The following is a 13,973-nucleotide window of genomic DNA, read 5'->3' as shown; positions in this document are numbered from 1 at the left end:
ATAAAATCTCGTGCAAGATGAGCAGATATCACAGGAAGCCAAGGAAAGATATGCAGAAGGATAGCACGTCTAGTGAGGATGGATTCTCTCAATGTTTCCTTCTCTGTATTGCTTGTCCAAGGCCATCCAATCAGGATATAAACTTGTATTTTACCTTCATAGGCTCACATGCTTAGACTAACACTGAACAACTTTTTAAAATAATCAAACATCCTTTTTGGTGCCAATCGACAACCTTGAATTAATTTGATTAAAACTTCCAAAAGGTTTCATTCTCTTGTCCTGGAGGCAGAGGCGTAGCAAGGGGGAACATACACAGCCCAGTGCACTGATGTGTCCTCCCCCCCATCCCGGAATGCCCCCAATCCACCCTCACCACACCCCCACAGGGGCGTGTGACCAGCTTGTTCCCCACCCCCCCGCCTTAGAGCTACGCCTCTGCCTGGAGGCATGTCTCATGTCAGTGTATTTCTCCTTCCTCCTGCCCTACACCGGTAAAGCCAGTTTGGTTACTCACTTTCCCTTCACATCTTTAATCCCTTCCAACTGTTTAATCTCTCTGGATCACAGTTTACCATACATGCAACGGTTACAACAGCATTTCTGTGCCTCGCAAGACTTTTATAAGGATACATACATTCACGTGACTGTTGGATGATATAAGTACCATCAATAAATATAAATATATGTGAGAAATCATGTCCAGCAATAAAGAACAAATGCAGGAAAGTGCTCCACAATGTCTACTGTGGTCCTTCTTCTATAATATAGCTTGTAACTGCTACCAGAACAAGAAAAGAATGAAAACAACGGGCCTGGGGAAGGAGAAAAAAGGTGCCTTATGTTGGCTTCTGTTGATCCCTCCTGACCTCCTTGTTTCTCAAGGTAGGGAAACCTTGGGGCCAGTTTCTTTCCTCCAGGAGCAATAAACAAGTGATAATTGTGCCCCGGAGAGTGCTGATCATCCTTTCCACCATCTCTTTATATAGTTCACTCTTGTTTTTACATTTTGGTCCTGAGTGGCTTCATGCAATGACTCTCTATTATTTGAAGCATCTGCAGGCATCATGCAAAGAAAGCAGTGCTGGGGATGTGGATTTTGATGTCTCAGTCTAAAAGGAATGGTACTTTGGCTTGATGATCATAGATATCCCCTTTGATTGCCTTAACTGGCGGGAAATGTTTCTATCCATGTATCCATCAGGGCTTGGAGGAAGTGAGCTTATTACCTGGCTGAAGGGGGGTGGAACCAGGTAGGTGTGTGTTTCTATGTTTTAAAAAAAGTACTGATATGCTGAAAGAAGCAGAGGATTAGCTGAAACACTTGGGGAGAATCCAGGATCTCTCCCTCTCCAAAAATGCCATGTCTCCAGTTCTCTCTTCCCCAAAGGGCTGCCTCTGAAACTTCCCACCACTTGGGGAAGTAACAATAATGAGGGCTTTGATTATGTTCCGGCACAGTCTGCTTTTCCTCATCCCCTCCAAAGGACAATACGGCAGAGCATTCAAGAGCCACGGACAGACCGCATGTCGCTTACCCTTTCTCAGCAATGAAGTGCTTATTACACGTTTCCTGATCCATTGGAGCAGCTAGGTTTTTATTATGGTCCGTATGCCTTCCTCATAGATAGGGTCATACATATCCTACCTTAGAACTCAAAAAACCCCTAAAAAATCATGAAAGGTTCAAAACAATCTCGGGAACAGGGCAACGCTTATGAAGAAGCTCATGAATGTGCTGCACTTGTGAGCAAAACCAGACCTGGATGGCCCAGCTTAGTCTGATCTCATCAAATGTTAGAAGCTAAACAGGCTCAGTCCTAGTCAGAACTTGATGGGAGACCACCAAGGAAGTCCAGAACTGCTATGCAAGGGCAGGCAGTGGCCTCTGAATGTCTCTTGTCTTGAAAACCACATGGGTCTTTCCATAAGTCAATGTAACTTTGGTGGCACTTTCTACCACAATTGTGCAATGAAGGCCTTTGGAAGCATTCCCAAGGTGGATTTCCCTGGCTATTTATGTGTCCATAAGTATTAGTCCCAAGTGCGAAAGGCAGACAGCTGTAGGGAAAGTAAAGTTGCAGATTTCATAATGTTCCCTGCCCACCCGCCGCCCCCCACCCCCAGCCAGGGACTATCCCTGACTTCCTTCTCAATGTCTTCAATAAATGTACTTAGTGATTCGTGTGCTGATTTCACTTGTCCATCTTGCTTTCTCCTCAGTCTTTAACAAGACTTTCCACTTAACAAAAACGTTTTGAAGAACATCATGATTAGTTATGCTGTTCATATAAATATGAATTGTTTAAGATTCATATAAAAGGCACCATGAAGTAACAAGTAAGTTATAAGGAACTGTGGTCTTTTCTATTGGATAAAGTTTGTAGTAGGTTGGATCCTGTTGTGTAATTTTGCAACATTTAATGTGTCATGTTAACACTTATGCTTTGCTTCAGTTCTGTTTTTTAGATCTCTGGTTGGTTCTACAATCTAAATCCTATTTCATTGTTTACAGAATGTCCCATCTTGTTGATTGTTTTGACTCTCTCTCTCTGTTACCCATCTTGAGTCCAAGTGAGAAAGGTGGACTATAAGTAATATAAATAATAAATAAAATGTCTCTACCATTATTTTTAAAGCAGTCCATGATATCACAAGCTCCATTCAATCCATTCAATTAGTGACAGGGCAACGTGCTTCTATGACAAACACAAATTGCTTCAGGACAGGGAATCCTGATCGTATAAAGTTACCTCATACCAAGTCTAACCATTAACTTAACTTTGTTGTGACAGCACTTCTACACGGTTTCAGAAACAGAAATCTTTTCCAAGCCTGCTGCCTAAAGTCCAATTAATTGGAGATGTCAACGTTCAAACTTGGGACTTTCTGCACGCAAAGAATGTGCTCCACCATAGGGATCAATGTGCATGCTTTCGCAGTGACTCAACTGTTCATATAGTTTACACTGTAGTACCTGTAGAGTTTTGTGAAGAATGATATATGTATCCCTCTTGATTTCAGAGCATAATGAAGTGCAAATTCACAAGTAGCCAAGCCAGATATAGAAGGTGCAACTCGGGATGCTATGAAAAAGTATACTAAATAGCTTTTGGATGCTAGAAAACCGTAGACTAGTGTGCTGCTTTAAAATGCTAAAAATATTATTGAAATACAAATACCTGTTTAAATTTTTATGCTATCAATCCACAGCTGATTCCGTGTCATTACTCTTATACATCTTGAAGGTCGCCCATCCAAATATTTACTAGGGACAACCTTGCTTAGCTTCTGCAATCTGACATGATCAGGCTAGCCTGGAGCTATCCAGGTCAGGGCATCATATATATATATATATATATATATAAGGTGTTCATATATGTAAGGTGTTCATATATTTATATGAATACCTTACATCACTGTGGGACTGCAATACTACCTCTGGTGTCCAGATATAGTGGAAGCACATATTCCATCCCACTATTTAGACAGTAAGGCTGTTAATTATAGGACATTTTAGAGGTCACTGATTCATCGGGTTACCATGAGTCAGAAGTGACTTGATGACATTTATCACATCCACAACAGTGCAATCCTAAGCAAAGTTACACCCTTCTAAGGCCATTGAAGTCGATAAGATGAGCAATCCCCTCTGGCTATGATTAAAATCTATTTGGTGGCACCAATGTCTAAGAGATCTTTATAGGACTGTGCAGGGTCAGCCACAGATGCATCATTTCGCAATGACTTCATGCCTTTTGCCTAAGCAGCATAAATTGTACTTTTGCTGCATTTCTGGAAGAGAACAGTTCTTCTCTGTTGACTTCATGGCACGCTCAGCTTCATCCAACTGTCTGACTCAAAGTTCCCATATTAAGGATTGTTACTCTAATGAAGAGCAGGAATGGAGAGTTAGCAACTCATGTCACGGTTCCTGCTTTCTGGCATCCTGGTTACAAGCAGAGACAGACAAACTACTCATCTGGAAGGAAGCAGCATAATAAAGCATAGGCAAATGCCTCCATTAAGCATCCAAGTCTGACTGGCTGTCTCATCTGGAACTGTGGACTTTCCATGTGGGGATAAGGAAAGCTTTTTGGCTGGTAAAATGCTGGAGTTATTCATAACTTTTTCCGCTGAGCTGAAAATGAGCAATAACTGCTGAAAACCCCAGGGCAGCTATCAGGCCAGTAATAGTAACAGCACTCCTCCCAGATGAGTTGTAGTACAATTGCTTTGTACAGACTATTGTAAGCCTTTGTGACCTCATCACCCTTCCCAATTCCAGCTCTGCAATTCAAACTTATATTCTTCCGAATAGGTATTTTTCTTGGAATACATTCTCTGATCTTCAGGAGATGAAGAGTCAGCTGTAAAGTGACAATATTAGGTCCAACACTGACTATTAGGGAGGAAAGGAGGTGTTGTCTATGTCCTTACAGTGTATTTCAAACTTCATGTGAATTTAACCACTGTAATGTGTCACAGCTGACTCAGGGCACCCCCATCCAAGAGTGTTCCAGGCAAGAGATCAGCAGAGGTGGTTTTAGAGGTGGCTATAGTTTTTCTCTGTGTAGCAACCCCAGTCTTCCTTGACCATCACCTACTCAAGTCCTAATCCTGGTTGGCTCTGGTTAACTACTCACCTACTCAAGTGCTAATTCTGGTTGGCTCTGCTTAACTACTCACCTACTCAAGTGCTAATTCTGGTTGGCTCTGCTTAACTTCCAAGTTCTGATAAGCTTGGGATAAGCTGGGCTATTTGGACAGTTCTATGTTTATTGAAAAGGTAAAGGTAGTCCCCTGGACAAGCACTGGGTCATTACTGACCCATGGAGTGAAGACACATGCAATTTTTTACTAGGCAGACTATGTTTACAGGGTGGGTTGCTACTTCCCCAGTCGTCTACATTTCCCCCCCAACAATCTGGGTACTCATTTCACTGACCTCAGAAGGATGGAAGGCTGAGACAACCTTGAGCCAGACACCTGAAACCGACTTCTGACAGGATCCAATTCAAGTCATGAGTAAAACTTGGACTGCAGTACTGCAGCTCACCTCCCTGTGTTATGAGGCTCCTCTACATTTATTAGGAAGTATAAAAACCAGTATTCAGAACACATACTTTTCTGCTTGCTTTTGCAGTAGAATAATTAATCAAAAATGGGTCTCTGAACACTGCAATAAACTGATGACCATTAACATCTCTGGGAGATGGGTAAAGCTACAATATACTGGTAGCTACAACTTTTGCACCATTCCCAATGCCTCTCTTACGGATGCATTTTGGGGCAGGAATAATGTTGCTGTAGATTAGATAGTCTACAGCAGGGATCTGCAACCTGCGGCTCTCCAGATGTTCATGGACTACAATTCCCATCAGCCCCTGCCAGCATGGCCAATTGGCAGGGGCTGCTGGGATTTGTAGTCCATGAACATCTGGAGAGCCGCAGGTTGCAGACCCCTGGTCTATAGTTACTGTCCAAGTAAGATAGCTTCAAGATCATTTGCTTGAATCATGTGGAGCCATCTGTTTTTCTGGCACTGTGATATGGCGAATGTTGTTGAGTTTTGCTACTTGCTTGTGGGGTGCTAAAATTTGCATATTTTTTTTTAGAGGGACTGTGAAGAATAAGTATGGTTACTTGTATTTTTGTGTTTCTTTGTAAGCTATTTGGAGTCCCAGGTAAGGAGAAAAGTGGGGCAGGAATGCCTCATAAATCAGCACCCTTCTGGCCCTTCCCCACACCCCCATAATTCTATGGCACTACTTTTGGGACTGTTGCCATTTGTTTGACATTGAGCAGTGGAACCAGCAACTAAAGAACAGAACAGAAGGTGGCACACTAATGCACCGACAAACAGTAAGTACTGAATGAACAGGCAGGAAAGCAAGAAGCTTCAAATACTAAGATGTCAAGATGCTATCAATTGTTTTTTATAGGTCTGCCCAAAGTCAACTATAACTAACAAATGGACAGTTCAGGAAGTAATATCAAAATGTGTGTGCGTGCGTGCGTGCGTGCGTGAGAGAGAGAGAGAGAACTTCCTCTCTTTCAGGTTTTAAGCCTTTCTTAAGCTGGCTACAACATCTGTTGCCCTTCTGTAGATATGCTTTCAGCCTAGTCTCTACATTTAAGGCTGGCCTCAAATATTACTTCTTTAAAGAAGTGGGATGAGCCTGAGAGAGGACAATATACAAACAATTTTTTTTTAATTACTGAAAATTCTTAGGTTTTTTATGACATACAAAACACATATCATGTGCTGAAAAAGTGTTAGAAATATAGGCAGACTGGGTTGTGGAACTTACAGATCTCTATTTTTATTTATTTTATTAAACTTGCTATCCCTCCCTTTCCCAGTCAACAGGCAGGCTCAGAGAGACTAACAAACATACTTAAAATAACATATAAAATAACGCATAAAAACATATGAATTTCCTAAAATTTTGTGGAAATAAAGAATCATAGATATCACTTCCTGCCCCTTTGAGGACACATCTCTAATTGTAACAAGTGTATTGCAAGGAACCTGTTCCCCAAATAAGTTTTGGATATGCCTATAATTAAGGCTTTATTTTTCTCCCAACTCTGTGTGGAGTCCTCATTAGTTGTAATTTATTTGTAGTATGGTGTACTACAGGCAGGTTGTTTCTCTGCACGCTATCTTATGGTTTATAGTTGAAGTTCAGTGAGGCATTTGCCATGTTTCATTAAATTTGTTATTTAGGTCTTTCGAACTAGGATTTAATTTTGACCAAGGTCACCACGGTTATATTTATGGTTGGATTGTCCTGTCCATGTTGCCGTTACTTTATCACATCCTTCTATGACAGTGGTGGCAAACCTATGGCACTCCAGATGTTCATGAACTACAATTCCCACCAGCCCCAATTTGCCAGGGGCTGATGGGAATTGTAGTCCATGAACATCTGGAGTGCCATAGGTTCGCCACCACGGTTCTATGAGAAGCACCATGTGGGAGAGACACACTAGTGGAGAGTCTTCTTAGAGTTAGTAATTAAGGAACTGTGTGAGTTTTACTTACCTGAGGGTAAAATACCAAGGTTTTTAAACAAAGTGCTAGAAAGCCAACCAGAACACTGTAATACTTATATGGGAGTATCTAATTTGTTTTGTCTAAAATTGAAGTCACTGTAACAACAGGAAGGCACTAAGGCCCCTTCCGCACATGCAGAATAATGAATGTTTAATCTACTTTCACAACTGTTTGTGAGTGGATTTTGCTATTCCGCACAGTAAAATCCAGCTGCAAAGTACACTGAAAGTTGATTGAAAGTGCAATATTCTGCATGTGCGGAAGGGGCCCTAAGATAGGACCTGTATAAAACATGAATCAACTAGAAAAAAAGTTACTGAAATAACTTGTAAATAGTAACCTCTCAGAAACCAGCTTCACACATACACACACAGAGATCGATATATAGATACATTCCTTTGCCAGTAAAGCTCTTTTGCTTAGTTCCTGTAAATAAAATCTTTTAATTTCATGGTTCAATGTTACAAGTCTCTGGTGCCAGTTTATTATTTCTTGTCAGCAAGAAAACAGGTTATTTCGGTGTCCCTTCAGAGCAGCTCCTATGCCAAACGGAAAAGTGCCCTTGATGAGAAGCTAAATAATATTTTGAAAGTTTAATAGAATGCTAAATGATTCTTCTTTGCTATGGTTTGCATTAAAAGAGGGGTTCCTTGAGGCAAAGAGAGACTAGTGAATCTGGTCAAGTTGACAAAGGCAGATTCCACATGGGCCAAAAATAGCGGTGTGAAAACGGTGTGAAAATGGTATAAACCCTTTTACACCATTTTAAACTCTTTTACACCGTTTTCACACCACTGTTTTTGGCCCATGCAGAATCAGCCAATGTGAGTTAAAAGAAGGCTTCTCAAGATCTCAAATGACTGCCAGTTTGCCTGTCACCTTCTCTCTAGCCATACATCTCCATGGAGGTCCCAGTTTTCAGACGGAGTTTTTTTTCTAGCTTTCAACACTTCTTCTAGAAGAACTCCAGCCATGTGCTTACCATGATATGGTTATCATTATATTCCTTTGAAGTCAGCTGGAGAGATTCGACTTTTACCATGAAAATAACCACAAAAATAGTTGTCTCTCTCGCTCTTTTTAGTGGCTTGCCGCTTTAATATTGCAGATCCTTTGCCAAACTGATCAGTGCCATGTGACCTTTTATGCCTTATTCGCTCTTTAAGAAGTTATTTGTAACACAACTAAGGAACTCATTTAGCGTTATAGGGGGAGGAGGGGTCCCTTGCCTTCAACTACCATCAGGAATGGGCTCTGCAAGTAAACATAGATACACAGACCCACAGTAAACTCTGAAATTCCCACCATAAACTGTTGTGAAGGAACAGGCAGAGCGGCACAGTTTTCAAGGCTGAGAGAGGCAAGAAGCCAAGGGTTTTTGTAATGCTCAGAAAACATACTTGGCAATAACTGTCAAGCAAACTGTTTTTTAATGCTTGAGTTTGTAGCTCCTATTATCATGTGGATCTGGCAGGACATGGATGATCTGCCCTACTTACAAATCTATAATGGACACAGTTGCCTGAGCCAAGACTTCAAGTGACTGTGAGCTTAAATTATGTCCCTATTCCTCAAAGCAAGCAAAATCTACCAAAGTTGCCTACAAGTGCCTGAATCAATTTTCTTCTTCTTTTCATTTAACACACTACCAAAGGAAACTAGAAAAGAAAAAGAAATCTGCTAGAAAAAGCAAATGGCAGTGCTACCTAGCATAGGAATCTGAGAATTGCCTAAGTAATGGCAACTCAGAAGCTCATGATGAAGTATGTTCTGTTAGTTTTAGGACAGTGCTACCCCACTCATGTGGTATTGACCTTGAAATTAAGTATTTAAAGTCCATCCCATACCTCATGTCCTTTGTTTGATAGCCCAAAGAGGACCTCCGATATATCCATACCATCGAAACATCTATGCGGAGGGAGCCTTGCATTTGCAAGGGACACCACCGTGGGGAATATATCTAAAGTGCTGCAAGAGAGAAGAGATTGGGGTCAGAAGAACAGACGGATGCAATGTCCCTGAAACTCTACTCACCTCATCATGAAGAAGGACTTTGGGACAGATAAATTACGGATGACTGTACCTCAACAACAGCACATTCTAGGGCAAAATACAATGTTCATATTTATCTCTTAAAATGGACCGGCGAAAGTAGCAATGAAATCTTTAGAACACTTTCCTGAGAGTTAAGCTCCACTGAATAGGCTTGAGTAGCACTCTAAGTACCCCTGCTTAGGATTGCTGTAACAGTGCTATCCTAAAGAGAGTTAAACAAAAGTCAATTGAAATCAAATAAATACAAAGTCTTTATTGGCATCTTACAACAAAACATTTTACAACCAGAAACATTTTACAACCAGAATAACATAGTATAGCTCAAATAACCATCATTTAATATAAAAAATCTCCCTTAACAGAAGTACCAATTATATCCAACAGAAACTTGACAACTAATTCAGAAAAATCCTGATTTGAACCATCCAGGAGATGCTTTGATCATCTGTCGTATCCATGTTAAAAGATGTAAACAAAACTCGATGCCTATACCTCAAGTATTCCCTATTTGGGCAGTGAAACATGATATGCTCTAACGTTTCTACTTGTGTGCTATTGCAAGGGCATAATCTTTCAGTCTTTGGTATTTTTTGGAACCGACCCTCGAGTAAAGCAGACGGCAAAATACTGAATCTTGCTAAAGAAAATGCACGTCTTAATCAAAGGTTAGTCATGTAAGGTAAATAATAAGACATACGACCCTTTGCTTCAACTAGTGATTGATTTAGAGATGAGCAAGTTGAATTTGCTGCTATTAAAGATATTTCTTAATCCTATTCAAGGATTTTTTCTTTTAACAGTTTTTTTGCCTTCAATTGAAATCCATCAACTTACAAAGGGAATAACTCTGCTTAGGAAAGCACTGCAAGAAATTCCAATTCTGCACTCGACCTAACTTTAAAATGAAAACTAAAATGTGCAAATACTGATTTTCTGTTCTTTTTCTTACTTGGGGGGAGGGGGGGACAAAAATGGACAAGAAAATAACACAGTGATGTGGGAATGATGGCAGCAACTGTACAGGCGATAGGAGAAGGAGTGATCAAGATCTATACAGGACACTGAGCCCAATACCAGTTCAATTGTTTACCAGATATAACTATAATGGTTGCATAAGGACTGCATCTCTTTGGGCCATTCAGCTAATTAGAGCTCCTAGGACTGATACTGGCTCCTTGCCACTAATCAGCATGTTTTTCTGTCTCAAAGATGATTTGGGAGAGGGGTGACTACCTGGCAGCAGTTTTACAAGCTGGCAACTTTTGAAAGAGGGAGAAACCAATTATGTCTTCTTCCATCAAGGCAGAGAATCTTGGTCCTCATTCCTAGAAAAATGACAGGGCCCTATTTTGGCATAAGATTACTTCACCTTCTGTCCAGATAAAGGACTCCTCCTGCACTCCCTGATGTACCCTCACAAACTTACCTAGACCCTAATGTGAGAATCAGTGGGCTAAAGTAATCTTTTATTATATATCACAGAGATCAATTTTATTGTTGTTGTTAAGGGCCAAGTGGTAATATTCTTCTGATGTTAATGCAAGAAAAGGCAAAAAATTTCTTTTGTCTTTTCGGTGTTGTTAAGCTGTTTTAAGTGTTAATAAAAACTTTTTGCAGAAATCAGCAGCACGGAAACACTACAGTGATACAGTCCCTTAAATGAAAGCCACCATTACCAAATAAGCAGCCGAATAGACTACAATGTCTTCTTCTACCTTTATGAAATCTCCTATTTGCCAGAATTGAAACTTTTAAAAACCTAGGCTTATTAGTACGCTACGAAACCTGGACATGGAAATTGGAATCTGAAGGAACCAGAATGCCATTCTTTGTCCTACTCAACTAATTTCAGCCAGGCTGCTAAGAGACAGACAGGACAAATAGACACACACACACACCACCTCTGTGAAGTACTGAAAATCAGAGACATTGCATCTGAGTTTTTGAAGTCAAGTCTTCAAGACACTTGATCAACAACATGCCTCTAGAATAATGAAAATACATGTGTGTATGGTATTTTAACGCCCCCCCCCCCCCAGTGTGCTGTGCAGAGCCCTGCCCCCCCTGCCGGGCCAAGGGAGAGGCTCTGTGCCTTGTCACACTTCTACCTCCCTTGGCCCCGCACATCATGGGACAAGGCACAGAGCCTCCCCAGACTTTGTCCTCCCTGCCTCGGCCCCAGGATGACATGGGCGGGGTCAAGGGAGGGCGAAGGTACTTTGGTACCTTCATCCAGTTTTGCTGTCAAATCACAGCTGGCTTATGTTGACACTGTGAGGTTTTCAAAGAAGAGACTATTAGAGGCAGTTTGCCTTTGCCTGCCACTGTTTTGCAACTCTGGGCTTCCCATCTAAATACTAACTAGGACTGACTCTGTTTAGCTTCCAAGGTCTGATAAGTTCAGACTAGCCTGGGTTATCCAGGTCAGAACATCCAGTTCAGAATCCCATATAAACAAAATGATTCATTTCAACCTATTCACTTTAAGACACACAGAAATTCATCAGCATGGCTAAAAAGTACAACGTGAATCTTATCAAGTGGTCCAAAGCATTACCCCAAGCAGGTGGTCTTCACTTTAGTTGAGGGAATTAGCTGGAAACAGACAGCAAGAGATCGGGATCGATGTATACCAGAATAATCCTGAATTAAAAAGCTCAAATGAACATGCAGTTGGATAATTAAAAATTGGTTTTGTTCAAGAATAAAAATAGTAAAACAAGAAATATATTTTAAGTAATGAACACCCACAAAACAAAGCATACAAGAGCTGACTAAGATAAAAAGGAGGAAGCTGGACAGGGTTTCAGGGATGGGTAGTAGTTACCAGTCTTGAAGGGAAATCCAAGGAAAGAAGTGATGAAGAGGAAAATGACCAGCGTTTCCAGGAGCAAAAGGAAAAGCCCATATGCAAATGGGGGTGCATCCATGGATCCAAGACACACATACTATGAATAGCTAAAATGGGTCCTGACGTGGAATGAGGTAAGCTGGCAGAAAAGTCAGAGGCAAATAATTGCTTTTCCAGGATTCCAGCAAAAAGATAGGAAAGGCGTGATGATTCATCAGAACCCAAGGAATACCTGGACTCAGAGGCATACGGGGGGGCCAAACAGGAGCTAGAGACAAAACAAACTCTGGGACTTGCCCCCCCCCCGGCATGCTGCATGGAGCCCTGCCCCCGCTGCTGGGCCAAGGGAGAGGCTCCGTGCCTTGTCACACTTCCACCTCCTTCGGCCCTGCACATCATGGGACAAGGCAAGGAGTCTCCTCAGACTTTGTCCTCCCTGCCTTGGCCCTGGGACGACATGGGCAGGGCCGAGGGAGGGCGAAGTCTGATTAGGCACAGAGTCTCCTCAGGCTTTGTCCTCCCTGCCTCAGCCCTGGGATGACGTGAGTGGGGCCAAGGAAAGTCAAAGTCTGACTAGGTACAGAGCCTCCTCAGACTTCGTCCTCTCTGCCTTGGCCCCAGGATGATGTGGGCGGGCCAAGGGAGGGTCCCTACTCCCTGCCTCGGCCCCGCATGTTATGGGTAGGGCCGAGGGAGGCAGAAGCCTGGTTAGACTTCCACCTCCATTGGCCCCATGACGATGGGGGCAGAAGTCGAGGGAGGCAGAAGTGTGATGAGGCACAGAGCCTGGTCAGACTTCCACCTCCCTCAGCCCTGCCCATGTTGTCAAAGAGGATGATGTCGGGGGGGGGGGCTGGGGGCGGCCGAAATCTGACAAGGCTCCATGCCTCATCAGACCTCCCCCGGCCTGACTCTCTGGTCACTTGGGGGGCCTATTTTGCCCCCCACCGTGACCAGATTTGTTGTGCCCCATGTCCCCCATGTGTTACCCAGTGTCCCCGGGCAGATACGCCATTGCCTAGACTACTCTCTTGAATATTAATTGATTGCTGGGATGGGTATAGATAGGGTAAGTAATGGTCTGCTCAGAGCACTGACTGAACCATTTAGGGTGACATAATGGGAATTAGCTAGCTCCATAGTCTAGCCAGACACATATTAGGGCTAGGGGAAGAGTTAAATTGCCACCCACCTTCTGGCCCAGGTTAACACACAAAATGGATCCCCAAGCTCTTTGAAATTCATCCTTTTTGTGGGGAGCAATGTCTCGCTCTTTCTAGTGTTTTAATAATTAACTAAACTTCCCTCTTCTACTGTAGTTAATTATAGCAAATTACATTCGCTTTGTTTAAGATTACATAACTAAAAGTATTTGTAACAAAGGAGAAATTTCCTTTACTACTGTTTCACTTCTTTATATGCTGTTGTATTTTCTTTATGTTCACCTTGAAATAAAGATAATTTTTAAAAATGATTTCATTTGGAACTCCTCCTTAAACCCTGAAACAGGGTGACCTTCTTTCTTGGGATATTGCCCTCAATCCCCTCAGTAACCTACTATTTCCCTAAGATAACACAGAATACCTGTCCTACTGCCACCTTTTTATCAGCCCCTGAGACCAATGTTCTATACTACATACTATAGTTGTCAGAGTTCTTTTCCTTCACAGGGCAAAATCTAACTACCTAACTATTCTCCTGGTATTTTTGTCTTTTTTTCTGTTGCATTCCCAAGCCCCATCTGAGGCAGACTTTCACTCTCCATAATTCTCCTCCCCACACACAGAGGTTCCATGGTTTCTCATTGGCTGATGTTGTTTAGTATCTGCCTACTCCTCCCTGCAATGTTTGGAGGGTAGAACTAGAGCAGGGGTAGGGAACCTGCGGCTCTCCAGATGTTCAGGAACTACAATTCCCATCAGCCCCTACCAGCATGGCCAATTGGCCATGCTGACAGAGGCTGATGGGAATTGTAGTTCCTGAACATCTGGAGAGCCGCAGGTT

The 13,973-nt window shown here is 42.2% G+C and overlaps 1 protein-coding gene across 7 annotated transcripts in view; it reads right to left on the bottom strand.

Annotated features, from left to right (window-relative positions):
- ARSG (arylsulfatase G) overlaps window positions 1-13,973 on the bottom strand; it is a 99,453-nt gene that overhangs the window by 4,409 nt on the left and 81,071 nt on the right. For all 7 annotated transcript variants that reach the window (XM_048491807.1, XM_048491810.1, XM_048491811.1 and 4 more), the window contains one exon: window positions 8,911-9,031. In XM_048491807.1, the coding sequence (XP_048347764.1) occupies window positions 8,911-9,031 (121 nt within the window). The remainder of the gene's footprint in view (window positions 1-8,910; window positions 9,032-13,973) is intronic.

Source organism: Sphaerodactylus townsendi, linkage group LG03, assembly GCF_021028975.2.
Source record: "Sphaerodactylus townsendi isolate TG3544 linkage group LG03, MPM_Stown_v2.3, whole genome shotgun sequence".
In the NCBI taxonomy this organism is placed as follows: domain Eukaryota; kingdom Metazoa; phylum Chordata; class Lepidosauria; order Squamata; family Sphaerodactylidae; genus Sphaerodactylus; species Sphaerodactylus townsendi.
The sequence above is the reverse complement of the archived record's forward strand: the minus strand, read 5'-3'. Positions and strand labels throughout refer to the sequence as shown.